The sequence below is a fragment of the Pteropus medius genome, unplaced genomic scaffold (assembly GCF_902729225.1).
Source record: "Pteropus medius unplaced genomic scaffold, Ma_sr-lr_union100, whole genome shotgun sequence".
Classification (NCBI taxonomy): domain Eukaryota; kingdom Metazoa; phylum Chordata; class Mammalia; order Chiroptera; family Pteropodidae; genus Pteropus; species Pteropus medius.
Genome location: NW_024340700.1, coordinates 1,600,209 through 1,619,713, shown reverse-complemented (window position 1 = coordinate 1,619,713; position 19,505 = coordinate 1,600,209). Strand labels below are relative to the sequence as shown.

Sequence of the window (19,505 nt, the reverse complement as noted above, 5' to 3'; positions counted from 1 at the left end):
GTCACACTTGCAGGCAAAAAGGTGCACAATTTTCAATCAAGCAAGTACTATCTTAAAATAGGCATTAGGCATTTCCACATTAGCCCACTCTGTTTATGTACATATACGTATATGTGTATATATATGTGTGTGTATATATATATATGTGTGTGTGTGTATAGAATGCCTGGCAAATGGCATTCTAGAAAAGCCTAGGTCACAGGATAAAGATCTGCTTCATCTAACAAAATAAAACCCCACGGTAAAGTGTTTGCGTGTGGAAGGCCAATGACTCCATCAGTTCAGGTGGCATGTGGGAGACGTCGCTGGTAAAGCCACAGGCTGTAGTGGAGTAAATGCAGGAGCATCTAATCCCTACGTTAACATCTGAAACATAACATCGTACGTCAATGATAACTGAAAAAAGTAATTCCCTAGATAGTAAAAAAACCTATTCATTAAAGAGCATTTCACAGGTCAATGCGATGTGGCCATCATTATGGGGTTTCACATCTAAGGTGCTATTCAGAATGCCTGCCACTTCATACACTCACAGCCATTCAGGAGCTGGGCCCTGGGCCTTACCTTCTGCTCTGACAACGGGACAGGCTTCCACCGTTCTCCAGAGAAACACGTACTCACAGCCATCTAGAAGCTGAAACATTGGTGACCCCTGTAATAGAAACCAACAGCTGACTTTGTTTTCATTTATTTAAAAAGAAATCAACCCCGAATAGCCACGGCAACCTCAAGAAAGAAGACAAAGTTGAAGAGATCACAGTACCTGATATTAAGCTATACTACAAGGCTACAATAATCAAAACAGCATGGTACTGGCATAAAAATAGAAACATTGATCAATGGAACAGAATAGAGAGCCCAGAAATAAATCCAGGCCTATATGCTCACTGACAAAGGAGGCAAGAACATACAATGGGGTAAAGACAGACTCTTCGATAAATGGTGCTGGGAAAATTGAACAGGTACATGCAAAAAAAACAAAAAAACAAAAAAACTGGACCACCTTCTTACACCATATACAAGAATAGACTCGAAATAGATTAAAACTTAAATGTAAAACCAGAAACCATAAAACTTCTAAAAGAAAACATAGGCAGTAAACTCTGATATTACTAACAGTAATTTCTTTCAAATACATGTCTTCAGGCAAGGGAAACAAGAAAAAATAAATGGGACTACATCACACTAAAAAGTTTTGTACAGCAAAAGAAATCATCAATAAAACAAAAAGACGACCTGATGAATGAAAGAAGATATTTGCCTATGATACATCTGACAAGGGGTTAATATCCAAAATCTATAAAGAACTCATAAAACTCAACAATAAAAAATTTAAAAAAAAAATCCAATTAAAAAATGGGCAGAAGACCTGAACAGATACTTCTCCAAAGAAAAAAATACAGATGGCCAATAGACATATGAAAAGATGCTCAAGGTCACTAATCATCAGAGACATGCAAATTAAAACCACAGTGAGATATCACCTCACACCTTTCAGAACGGCTGTCATCAATAAACCAAAGAACAAGTGTTGGCGAGGATGCGGGGAAAAGGGAAACCTCATACACTGTTGGTGGGATTGCAAATTGGTACAGCCATTATGGAAAACGGTCTGGAGGTTTCTCAAAAAATTAAAAATGGATCTACCTTTTGATCTAGAAATTGCACTTCTGGGTATTTATCCAAAGAAAACCAAAACAATAATTCATAAAGATCTATGCACCCCTATGTTCACGGCAGCACTGTTTACAATAACCAAGATATGGAAGCAACCTAAATGCCCATCAACAGACGATTGGATAAAGAAGTTACGATTCATACACGCAATGGAATATTACTCAGCCATTAAAAAAATGAAATCCTCCCATTTGCAACGACATAGATGGACCTAGAGGTCATTATGCTGAGTGAAATAAGTCAGAGAAAGATAAATACCATATGATTTCACTTATATGTGGAATCTAAGGAACAAAAAGAACAAACTCATCAGAAACAGAGTCACAAACACAGAGGACAATGTGGTGATGGGGGGCTGGGAGGCTGGGAGAAAGGGGTGAAGGGTTAAAGAAGCACAAATCAGTAGTCGAGAGATGGTCAGGGGGTGGGGAGCACGGCGCGGGGAACGCAGTCAGCAGTGATGTGATGGCCGGGTGGGGGGCCAGAGGGAGGACAGAGCAATCGGGGGGATCGTTTCATAAACTATGTAAATGTCTAACCAGTGTACTGCACACTTGAAACTAATAATAAAATAAAATTTCTTAAAATCAGTCAACTGACAGCCGCAATTAATATCCAACTTTTAACCTCCATGAGTAAAATATACAGCACTTCTTAACCATATAAGACCTGGGGGAAAATAATACATTCCAGACAAACCCTACTGATAGCCTAAAACCCACAAAAACACAGGGACACTTGAAGTCAGACAGAAGACTCCGGCATTGGAGACGTGGGAAACGACACGGGGCACGCCTTGCTCGCTGCGCACGCACCGCTGTGTGAGCACACTCGAGGGTGATCCTGGTGGAGTAGCGCTGGTTCCCACACTTGCCACCGTTGACATAGACGATGCTCAAGGACCCATTTGCTGCAGCTTGAGGACTAATCTGCACCACGCCCAGGTTCTGGCTGTTATCTTCGGACACCAGGCAAGACCCCACTGCGCTGCCTGGAAGAGCGGGGTAGTTGTTTAGGGTGGGGGGGATGGGCGAGAAGGCAGATGGAACTTGAGTCAAACGCTCTCAACTCACCGTGGCACCCGGGAATATAGTAAGGGAGGGGACTGCACACGCTCAGATAGAAAGTTCTCCTTTGCCCATCGGCCGAGGTGTCCACGGCAGTCCAAGGCTTCCTGACCTTGCTTAAGCCACTCAGGTCGTACTCGTTCCCAGCGGGGTCTGAAACACAGCAGACGTGCCAGATGTGTCTCATTAGCTCTGGAGCACCACCTGTCAACGCCGGCTGAAGACCGGTGATGCACCAATGTGATGTTCATACTAAGAAATGAGACGCACAGGAGGCCAAGGGGCTTCACTGAAACTTACTCCCGCTCTGACCCTCGAAACTGCCGTTCGCAATGACGTGCCACTGATGAGCAGGTGCGGGCCGACATGCAGACAATGAGGGGTCCTGGGGACACTGTACAGCACCCAGGGCACCCCCTACACAGCTTTACCTTTTATTCTTCCCCAAATAAGAAGCTCTGATGATAGATTGAATTTTTTTCCCCAAGTTTTCTTCTCTGTTCTTAAGGAGCTTCTGATCCCAGGACATAGTTTAAAACCATTAATTGTATGCTCAGATTCTGAGGAGAAATATTACAACTCTGGGCATCAAAGAAAATGTGTAACACAAATGGCACGCTGCCTGTAATAAAGCACCCCCCCACACACACACACACACCCCCTTCTGACTGGCCCCTCAGCGCCTGATCCTCCTGGCCTTACCTGTGACTTGGCAATCCACTGGAGAAGGTACACAGGCCAACGCAGTTTCAATTTCAAAGAAAGTGTTTCGGATCCCCAAGCCAGAATCAATGTCTTGATGCAGGAACTTGGCGGTTCCTGGGTAAAGGTCGTCATTGCAAACAAATCGAATGATAAAAGCATCTCTGGCCCCTGGGGAAGAAGAAGGCCTGACTGTAAGAAGCAGCGGCAGTCACGGTGCAGGCCCAGGACACCGCCACCAGTGAACGAGGCCACCCTCCGAACGGTGCTGTCACAGCACCAGGTCTGTGTCAAGGGGCCCGATCTGAACCACATGCATTGCAACAGTGACCTACAGAAAGCTGGGTTTACACTGTGCACCCAACTTCTTGGCATCCTCACATCCCAGAAAACGCACGAGTGCAACTTCTGTTTATCCATCTGAACGTTAGAAACAACGTAACTGTCCTTTACTCATTTAATCAAAACATTTACCAAGTTCCTACCACACGCAGGAGGAGTGAAAGAAAGAAAACCCTGGCCTCCCCAGGAGCTCACGCTCCAGTCCAGCGGCCCTGAGGGTCAGCAACGAAACGCGGTCTGTGACAGACCAGGGGGTGAGAAGTGTCATGATGGAAAAAGTAGCAGCAATGGGCATGAGAAACCCAAAGGTGGTGGGGACAGAGTGTGACAAGGTGGCATCTGAGAAGGTGGCAACTGAGCCGATACTGGAAGGTGAAGAAACGAACCACGCGGCCATCTTGAGGGAAGAGCAAGGATCGAGGCAAGAGGGGAGGGCGGGCGAGAATGCGCCTCGATGGTTTCAAAACCAGGAGGTCAGCAGACTAAGCGAGGTGACACCTGCGGAGAGAAGCCACAGGTGTCCCATGGCCCCTGTGAGGGCGCTATTTTGCCTTCCACTTTGGGTGCATGAGGCACCCCAAAGGTTCTGAGCTGGGAGTGACGTGATCTAACACTGACAATGCCACTCTGACTGCTCTGCTGAACACAGACTACATGGGATGGGGGGAGCAAGGGAGTGGGGCAGGGCGAGGACAAGAGCATGGAGACCAACAAGACGGCTCCTGCAGCCAGGGGACCACGGTGGTGTGAGCGCTGGAGGCTGCACTGAGGACGCCCAGTCACCAACATGTTAACTCCCATGACACTCCACAGAGGCAGCCGGTAATGTTACCATGCCCACTGAACCCGGGAGGACACAGAAACCCAGAGAGGTTAAGGAACAAGCCTAAGGCCACACAGCAAGATGAGCCGAGCCCCCAGGAGTGCAGGAGCCTGGATTCAAACCCAGCAGTGGATCAGCGTTAGCAGGTGTAGCCGCATGACCACGATCCTAACCCTGGAAGAGACAGATTATTTTCCAAATTAGGGCGGAAGGAAATCATACATAAGTGCCTAACCTACCTCATTTTAAAGCAGTGCTCTGAAACTGGAGAGCGAAAGAATTTTAAAAGAAGAGTGAAGCACGTCGTTTCTGGGCACTGAGGTGACCAAGCGGGCCACTCTGTGACCAAGAGCCAAAAGCATGTTCCACCTGTAACGCAAAGGACCATCACTGCCCAGCTCCAAGAAGTTCTCCTTTAACAAACTAAAATTTCTCCCTCTAACTTCCATCTTTGGTCCAAATCCTCCCCAACAAGTGACACAAAACAAGCCTAATTCCTTTTCTAAAGGACGGTCCTTCGAAGAGCTCCCAGCAGCCCCCAGACCCATGCCTTCTGTCCTTGAAGTTAAGATGATTCCCAAATCTTAAATCCTGAAATTATTCTTTTGCTGTCCTAACAGTTCTCTTCCTGGTGTGCTGAGTTTTCAGCATCTACTAGCCCAAGGTGTGATGCACAAGCACAAAATGAACTGGTGACGGCAGACAGTCACAAATTCAGGAAAGCAGAGCCATCGCCCAGATGCTCACTACTACTGACGTCAGCTAAGACGGCGTTCAGACTTGGAGCCACCACGCCACACGACTTCCCCACCAGAGTCCACCATGGTGTACAGTGGGGGAGCAGAGCACAGGTCGCAAGCCAGACAGAGGTGGATTTGAATCTCAGCCCTGCTCTCACTGGCTGTGTGGCCCTGGGCAAGTCACTGCACCTCATGGGCCTCAGTGCCCTCACCCGCGAAACAGAAATGCACTAACTGGCAGAGCTGAGATCAGAATCAAGAGACCTGGCTCTGCCCACCAATGGGCTGCTGGCTCTGTCCAGGGCACAGGGCAGGGCCTTCCAGGGCCTTTGACACCTGTTAAGCATGGGGCGTGAGCACCAGTGTGGGTGAGAGGCACGGGGCTGGGTGAGAAGCGGCCGGCTAGCAGGCCCACAGCACTCCAACACAGGAAGCACGCGACACGCCGTAGCTGTGACGCTACCACCACCCCGTCCCCCCAAAGGTCTCCGACTTGACCTTGCACTTTACAATACCAGGTTTCTGCCGTACAACACGGCTGCGGAAATGAGTAACGATGCTAACAAATCTAACACAGCAAAACTGTATTTAAAGGCACGATGAAGGCTGAACGGAGGAAGAGGAGGAAATAAAGAAATTTAGGAAAAAACAAAACAACTTTGATTATTGTCACCCTTATCTCCTCACTACCTGAAGAAACAGGACAAAAGGAAAAGTGAAAACACAGCACATGGCACCAGAGGAACTGGAGGTGCCTGGCTGAAGGACGCCTGGGAGGAGGGACAAGCGAGCAGTGGCCATGCACACTCTCTGGGTACGGGGTCACGCCTGAGGGACCCAGGGAGCACAGAGGGGGCATCAGCGTGGGGCACATGTGCCAGAGGGGGCCAGCTCTGAGAGGACCGCAGGGCACTTACAGTACATGCTCCGAACGGTTATGGTCACAGAGCCGCCAGGACACCTGTCAGGACAAAAACAACCTGGTTCTGAGCTCACCTTTGGTGGTGGAGTGGAGCCCTTCGTAGGTCAGGGTTATAAAGCCCTCGGTGGACAGCTGGAGGGTTTTCTCGAGTCCAACCAGCCTTTCTGGCTTCAGAGTCTTTAGATCGTCTGTCTCGGTTTCACCCTCGCAGCCGGAAGCTGGCTTTCCGTTCAGAGTCCCGCAGATGGGCATCGTGCCGCACACGTTAAACTGGGCAATGGCGAGAACCAAACACTCAGGCTACATTGCTCCCCACACGAGAGACAAGAGCCCCCGCAGCTCAGAGCCCGCCAAGCCGGACAGCTGTCACTGACAAGTTACCGCCTTCCCAGGTCTGGCGGTTAATCCCCTAAAGTACGAAAAGCAAAAACCGAACGGAAACGCCCATCAATGGCCTCTGAGGCTCAGTCTATGTCTGCTCACAGGCCCTGTACCTCTGGATGAGTAAAGACGCACTGCAGGCAGCAGGGCATCAGATGACGGAGGACACCCGTAAACCACACTTAAAGCATTTTGTATCACAGAAAGAATACGTAGTTGAAATCACGTTAATTAAAAGTAATCATAAAGAACAAAATATGGGAGAGGTTGAGGGGCTGGGGTGAAGAAGGTGACGGGATTAAGAAGTACAAATCGATAGCTACAAAACAGTCACGGGATGTGAAGCTCAGCACAGGGGCCAAGTCAATGACGTTGTAATAACTACGTATGGTGCCAGGTGGGTCCTGGGCCAACCCGGGGAGCACTTCATAAATTACATGAACGTCCACCCACGATGTCTAACACCCGAAACTAATCTAAAATAATTCTGAATGTCAACTCTAATTGGAAAATTAAAAATTAAGTAAGTATAACATGATTCCCCTGTACTTCTTAAAGATGTCAATATCATCTTGTTCAAATTCCGTTAAATTTGTTGTAGTTGCAAAAATGAAACAAAAAAACGCTCTTTGGTACAAAGACAGAAAAGAAAGACTTCTGTGTGTTCGTGCACAACACATACAAAATTAATGACTAGGTACAGAAAGTGTTTTTTCTTAAGGACCACAGTCTCCCACTTAAGAAAGGGCCAGTTAGTGCAACGCCAAGCAGTCAGGGGTCATCTCTGCCAGCATGTCCTCTAGGGGCTCATGTCACCTGGAATGTTCTCTGTGGAATGTTCTCTGTGGGGTTCGACGAGGTTCTCGTCTGCATCTCACAGTCTTGTAGGCAGCTACGCACTCTCGCCTATTACAAACCTCTCGGGGACCACCTGGTACAAGCCAAACTCTGCAGCTGCAGCAGCGGCGGGTCAGAGGAGAGGGTGGGGACGACCACCTGAGGTGCTGCTGAGGGACACACCCACCCGGGCAGTCTCCTGGCTGCGGGAGAAGCTGTGCGCTCCTGTGTGTGTGTGTGTGCCGGGGGCGGGGTTTACCCACAAAGATCCCCTCCGGATCAAATTTTATCAGATGTTCTCATCCCAACTTCCTGTTTTCAAAGCCTACTCTCTTCTTCCAATGTGGATTTTGCTACAAGAATTTAAACAAACCAAACTAAAGGTTTTGCAGAGCTTTCTCCATTTCTAGCAGTGCTTAGTTTTTAAGAGCTGGCTGCCTGGGAAGGCAGCTGTCAAAGGCTCTAGAACACAGCCACCCTGCTCACTGCCCTTTCACAGATCACACAATCACCATTTCCTCTTGGCTAATGGCTCTCAAAGTCCAGTGGGCATCAACACCATCTGGAGGGCCCCTTAGAGCAAGCGGCTGGCCCCGCCCCATGAAAATCTGTACCCCTAACAAGCCCCGGTGGTGTCCATGTGGCTAGCCCAAAAACCCCCGCCCCTGACACACAGCAGCAGACAGGGGTAACTCACTTTCTAAAGAACGGCCCCCCTGTGTCCGCCCTGCACCAGGATGGGCTGATGGCTTCACCTCATTTCCCCCTTAAATCAGGACTCTCTCGTCTCCTCCTGGGTAGGAGGTGCCATCCCACGGCTGGGGGATACTCCTGAGGACAACTGCCTCCCCCGTAGCCAGCTGCAGGTGACTTTAACGCCCTGTGTTCTCATTTCAAAGCAAAGTCAATTCATCGTGTAACTCTTACCACAAACGTCTTCCCGATGCTGAAGACCTGGTAGCCTTGGGAACTGTTTAGTGGGTTGAGATCAAACACAAACCCACTGTTCGGGTCCCTTATAGAGCAGGCCTGCGGGAAAAAGTGGGGAGGACACATTCAAGCCTAGTCCTCAAGGGCGCGGCAAACACAGATGCCTCCCAAACCAGCACGTGTGTCGTCATAAACCATGTCCTTCTCTGCTGACTTTAACCCCTGGGCGGACTCGCCGGCCCATCAGAGCGGGCCCCTGAGGCCTGCCCAAGCGCGACCCCGAGCTCAGAGAATAAGCTCGCCCGGCAGCTCTTAAGGCTGCTATGTTTACCTGAGTGAGACCACTGCTAACCTCTGAGGAAGCAGTTAGAAACCGTAAGAGACCCACAATGATTTTTTTACATCAGCCTAAGAAAGTTGATTTAAGTAACGTCCCGTCTCAGGTATGCAGTTAAAGGCAATAACGGGAAGGATAACGAGGTATCTCACTGTCCCTCGTCCTCTTCCAGGAGGTGTCGCAAACCATCCCTCTCTCAATCCATGTCCAGGGGAAGGGGCAGCGGACATAGCCCCAGAAAGCACTGGTGGGGGACGAGATGCAGCATCCTACCATATCCGCCCTCCGCACAACCCATGAGCCCGGGACCCTGTGCTGGGGACATCCGTTCGGGTGAACGTGGGCTCTGCTGTCAAAGGGTTTGCCACCTAGCAGAGACCGAGAAAGGGGCGGGCGAAATACCTCCCATTATAATGAAAAACTCCCAGTGCTATGAAAACCTTGGGAGGTCAGAGAACACAGCACAGAGCAGCTGCTGCTGCTCTCACGGCAGAGGGCTCGCCGGGGCTACAGCAAGAGCCAAGGCCAAAGGGCGGACGGCCCGGACCGCAGCGGGCACATGGCCGAGGCAGAAGCGATGGCAGGGGATGGGCTGGAATGGAAACCTGCAGTGTCACGTTGGAACAGATGGCTGTATCCTACAGATGACACACGGAACAGATGGCTGTATCCCAGAGTTGACAGGGCATTGAAATATCTTTTATGTTGGAGTAAAAGATTAATAATTCAGATCTCTGCAGTGACAGAGAACCCCAGAGCCCACGGGGGTGCCACTGCCACATCGAAGGGACAATGGGCCGAACAAAAAAAAAAAGGCCGTTGTAGGATTCGGGGAATAAAACTGAAGGTCCTGGTTCTCATCCCAGGACCGCGGAGCCGGGCTGGGAGAGGAACGCAGGATGACTTCCAGACGCCTGCAGTCAGCGCGGAGGAAACAGTGACGCCAGTGACAGATCTGGAACACAAGGGTGAGTGCACAGCCGGGACGCCGCTGGGGACGTCCAGGGCCAGCTCAGTGAGGCACACGCACCTCGTCTGTGTCTGTCGTTATTAGGACCGGACAGGCAGCCTCCGTATTCCACAGGAAAGTGACCACGCACTCCCAAATGAGGGAGAATATGGGATGAGTATTCTGAAAAATCAAATTCAGGATAACGGTCAAGCGAAGAAAACGGAACTCGATCTAACCCAAAGAATTCCAGCCCGATACACAAAACAGCCAAAAGCTCCTGAAAGGTTATTACATGTCAGTCAACAGGCCAGGCGCTTGATGAGCATTATCTAGTTCTGATTTAACATCGTCATCATCCCAGTCACAGACGTGTTCTCTCTTATGCTCGGATACTAAGATATCTACCCGAGGTCATGGCAGCAGCAAACGGCGAGCCTGGGACCCAAACCTAAGTCTGGGTCCAAGTCTACACATTCGAAAAGTGCAGAATGCAAGCCGCCAGGGACGACGTCATCCAGGCGAGCTCAGGAACAGGCGAACTGGCCTGTGGTGTCAGGACAGGGGTTGGGACGTGAGCAGAGAGGACTTAACATAGAGGGGGTTCCTGGGTGCTGCTAGTGTTGTGTCTGGATTGGGGTGGGCGGGGCGGGGTCTGGTCACACAGATGTGCTCCATCTGTGAAAAATCTATCCAGCCATTAGTGACTTATAATCCGTGCACCTCTCTGGGTGTGTTGCAATGAGAAGTCCCCAAGCACGTGCTGCATGCACTACCTTCCGTGACAGCACCGCCTCGTCACGGGAAGTGGCAGCTCCAGTCTAAGAGTTTATCACCTACTAGGCACTACACTAAGAGTTTTATTAGCATTTCTCAACTGAACCTCACAACGACTCCACGAACCAGGGCCTACGATGACCCACCATCTGTATACAGAGGAGAGCGCGGAGGCACAGGGAAGCTAAGACACCTACCCAGGCTCACAGGTGACGGAGATGACAGCCACCTCACCCCAAGTCCACACCTTACTCAACCACCATCCTCCTGAAGCCCCCACCCTCAGTCCTAGCATCTCCAACAGCAAAATGAAAACACCTCCCAGAGTGATTGTGAAAAGTAACTGAGCTTAAACCGTGAGTGCCTATTTCCTAGACCTGCAGTAAGCACTAGGCCCCGTACAAGTACCGAGAGGTAAAGTGACATACAAAATTGCTCTAAAAACTAAAAAACTCTGTCCAAACAAGGTGTCAAAGGGGAGCTGAGAAACTAAGGATCCAAGAGAACCTGCTAGAACTGCCCAGTATCCCCAGTGGCAACAAGAAACCAGAGGGGGGAAGGGGAGGTGGGCGAGGCTCAGGCGGGGACACGCACCATCAGCCCATGGTCAGTGAGCTGGTGATTTCACTCCTTATCAGGGAGACCTTCTTGAACTCTAAAGAAATTATCTCAGAAAAACACTGTGAGTTGGCAAACAGAGAACTTGGGGTCTATAGGACAACTGGAATGTAAGTAACAAAGTCCACTGCACTGTTAAGCAGGGTAAATATGTTTTGCTACTTCATTTCAATGAAACGAGGAGAAGCTGTAACAGACCTTAAAAAGTAGACTTTTAAGTAATTTATCTGATAATAAACATGGATTCCAGTTATCTCTGTTCTGCATTTATCTATCAGGTTTGGCAATTATTCGGGAAACACGTGACCGCTGTGAACGTGCTTAATGCCCCAGAACTGCACACCTAAAAAAGGTTAAAATGGTAAATTCTGTTATATATTTTTGCCATAACTTTTTCTGAGCAGTTGGGACTGTACAGAATGCCCCTGACGCATTTCTATCTGGAGCTCTCTCTTCTGTCCTGCCCCAGTGCAAAGCAGAGTCCTTCCTCTTGCTGTCTCCCAGCCTTCACTTTTTATTCCTGTTTTGCCCAAGGAGTTACATATATCCCTCACGGTCTGTCCATGGGCCTGAGCTGAACCAAGCCTCAGTTTCCTCATCTGTGAACTTTAGGTTTGGACTGAACCACCTCCAAGACCCGCTCTGCTGCCATGATCCTTGGCTCACCAACTCACAAGAACAGGAGGCAGGGTGGTGCCTGCACAGCTCAGAGAGAACAGCATATGGGGTATGTCACGTAGCAGCAATACGAGAACTGGCTTAAACGTTAGCACAGCTGCAAAAGCACCACCACGCGCTCCCTGCCTCCTCGCGTAAACACCCCAGCCCCCCGGCCTCCATTAAGAGCCGCATCGGGCAGCACTCGGTCACAGAAGAACCCAGAACCCAGGTCGTGAAACAAGCAGCGCCTTACCAGGCTGCCCCTGGAGCAGACGAGATGGATCCGGGTGGTGTAGGTGGTCCGCCGCCCGTAGCTGGTGGTGCAGGCCGAGCCGTTGACATACTCTAAAAGGAGACTGCCGCTGCCCTCCACCGTGGGGCCCGTCCTGGCCTCCCCCAGGTTGCTGATGGAGACCACTTCGGAGAACGAGCCCTGCGAACAAACACGTCTGTCGGCTCCCTGTGAAGGAGGACGCCGCCTGCACTGCCACGCAGGCGGGTCTCACTCTCCCTGCAGCGGTGGTCTGGAAAGCCGCCGCACACGTGCCGTCAGTGAGCAGGAACGGCGCTCTGCACACGGGAAGTGCGTATCTCAGAATGCGCGCCTACGTCCTCGAAACAACTCACGCTGGTGGATTCCATGTTCTTTATTTTACAAACAGTGAAACGAAGTCAGATGTGGTAAGTGACTTGTCCAAGGCCACCCCTAACAGGAATCAGAGACGAGATTCGAAGCCCATCCAGTTGGCCCAGAGCCAGGAGCCTCCGGCCCCACACTGCCCTGCCTCACCACGTCCCCACCCTCCGGTCGTCTCGGTAGAAATGAGACAAGAATACAGTGTCACCTTGTTCCACACCTCGGCGGGGGACATGCACATGGGGCCACTTTGCCCATGTCCCAAACGACTGTGGAGAGTCAGAGAGCTGCGAGCACTGATCAGGAAGCAGACGGATCTGCAAACACGGAACCGCGAACGAGGAGGCCTGGCTGTAGTCCAAGGCCATTCTCCCACCGAGCGCACACACACGCGTACGTGCACAAACGCCCCGCAGGGAACTCGATCCTTAACCAGCAGAGCGCGTGCCAGCTTCGAGACGCCTCCACGACGCTGTGCAACACACGCCGGGGAAAGTACATTCCCGACCTATTTTTAAAGAACCACACGTCCTCCTTTATTTTAAGACTCACCGTGGAAGGAGCACACAGAATCGTACTGAGTTCTGGTAGTAACTGCACTCAGTGGACGGTGAGGCACAGCTCGGCACCCCAAGAAAGAGCGAACGCCTAGACCTAGTTCACCCACTGCAAGTCTCCTGGGCTGGCTTACCCCCTAATTAGCCAGAAGTAAGAGCTTTGGGGAGCAAAAACTATTCCTTACCAGTGCCTGCTGGTCAATCAAAGGTTAGACACGGGCCAGGAGCTCCCTCCGCCCCAGGCTGAGATCGGAGGCCGCCAACACCAAGGCGGTGTAGGGTTTTCAATGTGCACAATGACTCATGTGCGCTCGCACCCGTGGGGGCAGGCGACTTACACAGAGGCCCCCACTCCAGTGGCCAGGCCCACTCTGATCTGGGAGTCCCGGAGAAGCCACGCCCGCCCACGGAGATGCTCGCCCGGGAGGCGGACTCACCTGATCCTTCACGTACTTCATCTGGCAGGCGGCCGCGTACCGGTCACAGCCCGGCACGGGGCTCAGCGGCCGGCACACGTTGATGTAGTATTTCCTCCACGCGTTGTGCTCTCCCGCGCTGTCCATGGCGTACCAGTTCTCCCCACGGCCGCCTTCAGAGACCGCTAGCCTGAAATTTCAAAGCGAAACGTGTGCTCCTGGAGCCTAAGATTCCAGTCTGCCAAGTCATTCTAAGTGGTTAGTGAGACACAGAAAGAAACACGTCCCCACTCCCCCCAGTCACACCAAAGAGGGTGGCTCGCTGTGCCTCAGGACACCCACGAGGACACTCAGCTTTCACCAACTCAGAATTCGGCAGGTCCTGAGCTGCCCCCACACCCCTGCATGGACAGTCATCAATTTAAATGATGCGATGAGGACAGACGGGCTTTGCGGTGGCAAAGACTGGTTGGCATCACAAAGGCTACCATGCTGCTTAAAACTCCCCATCTGGTCCTGCGCCCCAGCACTCACTGGACTCCATGGCTGAGTTACATGCTCACCAACAAGGCCTATGCGACCTCAGCACTGCCTGGACGTGAGCCGAGGCCAAGGGCAGCCTGACCCCGCCTCACCTGGAGAGATCATACTGCTCCATCGTGGAGGGGTCGGTGACCATGCACTCCAGGGGCTCCTCTGGGCAGGCGTAACTGGTGTACCACCGGAAGTTGTAGGCAGAGTCATCTTCCTCCTAATCCCATGACAAGGAGAAACGGGGAGGGATGGCAAAGAGAAAGGGGAATGTCACCCAAAGCCAGCACAAAAAATTGACATTTTTTACAGATGGGCGTTTTCTGTAAAAAAACACTGTAGGAAGAAAAGTTTACTTTGCCCATCTCCTTTCCTTTTACTAAAAGGAAGATGGACCCACAATAAAATAAGATGAAAATCTAGCCTCTGTTGAATGAAAATGAGGGATGGTTTTCGATGCTTTTGTGTGTTTCGTACCCAAAACCAACAGGGTTGTGGGCTAGCTCTGAGAAATATGGCCCACTGAATAAACAGATCCGAAAATAAATATTGCTTATATACCCTGGAAAATCAAAAAGAATTAATTAGAATCTCGAGAGATGATAACTTGGCCAGAAAAATAGGACCAACAACAGCTCTGCTTCAAAGCAAAGGGCCCAGGGCAGGCTCATGTAGAAGTCTCGGACAGCCGGACAACTTGACGGTTTACCCACAGGAAACAGTCCAGTCCAGCTCACACTTCACCTATGGTTAGAACCTCACCTCACTCCAGAAAAGTCACAAGCCCTGTCCTAACCACTCGAGAGTGACGTTCTCTCCCCTACTGCCGTCAGCGCATAGGCACACGTGTGCGCACACGGCACACTCCTACCTGGTACTCAGGGACGCCCACTCCAGCATCTCGGTCACAAAGAAAGGTGATCAGCGTCGCTCTGGGTGTGTGCTTTTCATTATTATAGGGTGTGCCATCTTTGTAGTTGAGCTGGATCATCCCGTCGTAATAGGAAAGTTTAGCATTACTCAGTCCCAAGTTCCAAGACTTCTTATCCCTAAAACAAACAAACGTCTCTCAGAAAAGACACGGAGACCAGGAGACCAGAACCCAGGCCTGCAGGACCACCCTGCTCCCGACAGGATTTCTAAGCCCAGTGGGGTGAGGACAACCTGCCCCTACTCCAGACCCCAAACCCACAGCTGCTTTAAGGGACAACTCACTTCATCTGAACTAATGCTACGCGGAATGCAGAAACGTGCACGTAGGCATTAAGAGCTGAGAAGTGCCAGCTATGCTACGTGAAGGCGCGAGGTAAACCCGTTCTCTTCCGGGGGGCGGCCTGCCCCTTTTCCCTGAGATTAAGCTCCGAGCCAAGTCTTCCCAGTGTTTAGATTAGATGCTCGTTGCAAAGCGATGACGGCAGCAGAGACCTCACCGATTCCCGAATAAATCACCTGTTAGCACGAGACTCCTGAAGGAACATCCATAACTGGGAAGAGCGACTTGCCTTTTCGCTACCTGACAGGCTCCCGAGCCCGGCTGGCAGAAGCTCCCAGATACCGCTGCACAGACGTTTATGTAGAAGTCGTACTTCTCTGTCTCAACCTTGTAGCTGCCATCCTTCTTTGTGAGAGGTGACAAATCAAAAGAAAACCCTGACAAAGAGCAAAACAATCCAAGTATGGAAGGTCAGTCAGACCCAGTTAAGGAGGGTGACCTCGGCACGCAGCTTAAGGACAGACACTCTTCCCGGGGACTGCCCAGTGGCAGGGGACCGAAGGGGCCTTGCAGGCCGCCAGAACCACGGTTCCCGACATGTCTCTCAGAGACGGATGCGCCACCATTATTCCCGGTCCACTGTGTCAGCCTAAACACTCTTTTCAAAGCCCGTAATTGCTGGTTAAATAAACCACCAGAGTGTTCAGAGCGGATGACCACGATACAACGACCTTGGGGAAAAGTCTCTCTGAGGTAGGTTTCTTGGCCAGAGACTCATGCACAGAGCCTTTTCAAACATGCTTTGTTTCACTGTGACCCTCAGGTTTTTGCATTCAGCAAATCTATGTCAACCCTGAATTTAAGAAGATTTTTCATTATCTCGAACGAGCCTCAAACATTAGATTTTAAGAACTTTGGTCACGCGGTAGCACCATGATCCTAAAGCAGCTTACCTCTGAAACACATATAGAAAATATTAAACTAGAAACCTGAGCAGTGCCAGGTGACACACTACCACCAGGGCGCTGCTCGGACACACACCTGCCTGGGAGTCAAAGACCGTGCAGTTGTCACCCTCGGTCCTGGACAGGACACAGGCCGCGGCCGTGTGCCACTCGAACTCGTAAAAGCAACCATCATCCCTGGAGGTCCTCAGCACGGGAGCACTTTCCAGATCACCTGTCGATGTAGAAGAAAATGCTATCACTCACCGTTCCCGAAATTCCTTCTGTCTACAAATCGTCCTACTAATACAGTATGATTCTCCCAACACGAGGTCCCTAGAGCAGTCAAACCCACACAGGCCGAGAGACGGGTGGCTGCCAGGGCCGGGGGCGGAGGGTGGTACTGAATAGGTACAGGGCTTCTGTCTGGCAGGATGAAAATGGTCTGGAGGCGGGGGTGGCTGCGCCACAGTGTAAGTACACTTAATGGCACTGACCTCCACACTTACGAATGGTTAAGATGGTGAATTCCACATTATGTGTATTTTACAATTTGTAAGAAATGTCAATTTTGCAATGTGTATATTTTACCATAATTTTTTTTTAAATCGTTCAAAAAGAAAAGATAGTCCTAACCCTTGACTTTATCCCATAGCGAAAAATTTATCCAAAGGAAATATTTCATCGGGAAGTGGAGAGGACACTGTTAACAACACAATTACCGACACTGGAAACATGCTACTAAGCCAACAACAAAGAAAATGCTTAAAAACAGTAAAGCCAAGGAAGTCGCTAAAAATTACAAATATAACTGTGAAACATAGAAGAGTATTCACAAAATAGCACACTTTAAGGAATACAAAAATGTGTAAATACGCATAGGTTTCGACCCTGTGAAAACAACGTAAACCAACAGATAAAGAAAAGGAAAGAAAGGCACAGTGTTGAATGGTGAGCTCGTGGGCGGCGGTTTCGAGCCGCTCACGACTCCCCGGTCTGGGGATGCTGAGCGGCCGCCCGTCACTCTGGACCAGTCCTGAGGAGAGGAAGCCACGCTGGGATCCGTAGCTCATTTGGAAAATCACAACACGGCCCCTCGGACGCGGTCCGGCTTCCCCATTTCTGGACTGGTTTCAGGCAGGGGACGGGGAGTCAAACCCAACTTAACTGCCAGAAGATTCCAGACGGAACCGCCTGGCACCGCCCCTCCCTCTTGACCTCGTCATCTTGGCACTGGCCGAGGAGGGACTGAGAGCCGAAGAATACGGGCACACCGCTGGCAAAAGCCACAAGCACGTTTTGTCCTTTTTTTTTTAACTTTTACCTGGCTTGCATACGAGTGTTATATTAGTCATTATTTTCTTCTCGTCGCCACAAGTATCACCATCTGAATAAGAGAGCTGAATATTTCCTTTCTCTTTTGTGGGAGAAGCAATAAATTTGCCCAGATTTTTACTTCCGCTCTTATCTGATTAAAAAAAAAAAAAAGGGGGAAAAAACAGAAGACATGATGAACAATGCTAACGACACAAAGAGGCACCAAAAATCAGCCCGGCCCGCCTGGCCTGGCCCACGTGGTCAGTGGGTTTTCTCTGAGTGACAAGTTTGACCGGGTGGTGGCAGCCACACTGAAAACCGGAAAGCCACCTCCGGGCTTAGCAGGAAAGTGTGAGAATTGAGAATGATCAGGTCCTCCAGAGCCACGAGAGGCAGAAAGGCAAGCACACCTTTTCTGGCGGCCTCAGCTCCCCTGAGACACAGGTCTCCTGAAAGCACAGCCAAGGCACGAACAAAACAGAAACTAACCGAACCTGCTCAGCAAGTCGAGAAGGTGACCAGCTAATTTTTGGTTCGGTTGATTTTTACTATAAAGTTCTGAAACGGAGTGCCGCGTCCTTCTTAGATAAAGTCATGGACGAGCGAGGACCTGCTCTGAAGGACACGCCACCAATTCTGAATACTGGGGTAATTCTGAAAACTGCTTGGAACAGATTTTCATCACTTTCCCTGCCTGTCACTTTTGAGGTGAGTCTTAAGTGACAACTAACGTGCTACATATCTACATCTAACTGAGACCTCTCTGCAGGACGCTACGGACCAACATGACACGGGGCCTCAGACGGAGGCTACGACACGAGATTCCCGTTGCCTTACGTCGTAACTTTTGAACAATTCCAGGCAGTAAAGTTGTTAAAAAAAAAAAAAAAAATCCGTTTTACACAAGTACTGGCAATGTCACTCTTCAGGTTACAAAGAGAAGAGATAACCAAGTATCTTCCGACGTGGCTCCTCCTGTCCCCAGGCGTGGCGTTCACCAACGCCAGGCCCCAAACCGGTTTCCAGTCGCGAATTGCTCTCGCCCCATCTTTTATGTGCCAATCCCAGGGAAGGAGGGGGAGACAGCTGCAGGGGGCTTCGCTAACTCCTCGCGCCCCCAGGGAACCAGCGCCACGCCGGGCAGGCTCACCGACAGAGCACGCGGCTGCGTCTTCAGGACAGCCTCTCGCCTGGCCTTCCTGCAGCACTCTGTGGCAGATATTAATGAAGAAATGCTTCTTTTCTTTTTCCTTCTGGCTGCCATCCACAGCTTCCCAATTCTGTTCCGGTTCTGTTTAAAAAAAAAACATCTTTAGCCAAAGGCAGTGATTATTTCTCTGTGAGTCACACCATAAATGATGATTAAGCAGAAGGGAAAGGCCCAAAGCTCACAAGCCTGCGGCCGCTAAACCTCAGGCACCCACGTTTCTGGACCCGGGCGGGCTGCAGGCACAGCCACTCACCGAGGATTTCAGGCTTCTCATTTAATGTGACAAAAACAAACTGCGTCCAATGCCTCCTCAGAAGAGCAGGCATAATGAGGGGGACAGAGTATTAAACAGCAAGGTTCTCCCAAGCCCCAAATTACAAAACCAGAAAGCCAAAAGCAAATCCAGATGGCAGCTGTGCCTTGGGAGTGGCAAGGCGCCATGCCTGAGCCAACACGCCCTAAGTCCAGCCAGGGAGACGGCCTACGCAGCTTGAAGGACACCCGCCACCTCTTCCACACCAGCAGGCCGAGCATGGGGTGAGCGCTCGGTACCACCAGGAGGTACAGAGGATATGGGTGGTCCTTGGACTCAAACAGCTCATAATCTAGTCATCTATGAACGAGACAGATCGGAAACCCACAGAAGGCGGAAGGAGCTCCTGCTGAGTACCAACGGGAAATCTGAGGGGCGGTCACAAAAGGCAGGCCATCCCCTGAAGTCGCCGAAGCCACGAATTAGAGCTGTGTGAAGGAGGACGTGGACGTGAAGATGCCCTTTTTCCAGACTGGAGGCCAGGGTGTGGAGGGGAGCCCCACAGCTCATCACGACGCGCCGACACAGCGGCACCCCAGTGCCAGCCACCGGGAAGAAGCCGGGATGGCCGTGCATGACGACAGGGACAGACTGTCCTGGCCTTG

At 50.7% G+C, this 19,505-nt stretch overlaps 1 protein-coding gene across 1 annotated transcript in view; it reads right to left on the bottom strand.

The window, feature by feature from the left end:
- IGF2R (insulin like growth factor 2 receptor) overlaps positions 1 to 19,505 on the bottom strand; it is a 108,146-nt gene that overhangs the window by 37,331 nt on the left and 51,310 nt on the right. Inside the window, 15 exon segments of the mRNA XM_039881137.1 lie at positions 565 to 652; positions 2,493 to 2,668; positions 2,751 to 2,897; positions 3,447 to 3,617; positions 6,348 to 6,543; positions 8,419 to 8,520; positions 9,789 to 9,890; positions 12,016 to 12,195; positions 13,394 to 13,562; positions 14,008 to 14,123; positions 14,775 to 14,952; positions 15,406 to 15,553; positions 16,158 to 16,295; positions 17,385 to 17,528; positions 18,528 to 18,668. Of these exon segments, the coding sequence (XP_039737071.1) occupies positions 565 to 652; positions 2,493 to 2,668; positions 2,751 to 2,897; positions 3,447 to 3,617; positions 6,348 to 6,543; positions 8,419 to 8,520; positions 9,789 to 9,890; positions 12,016 to 12,195; positions 13,394 to 13,562; positions 14,008 to 14,123; positions 14,775 to 14,952; positions 15,406 to 15,553; positions 16,158 to 16,295; positions 17,385 to 17,528; positions 18,528 to 18,668 (2,196 nt within the window).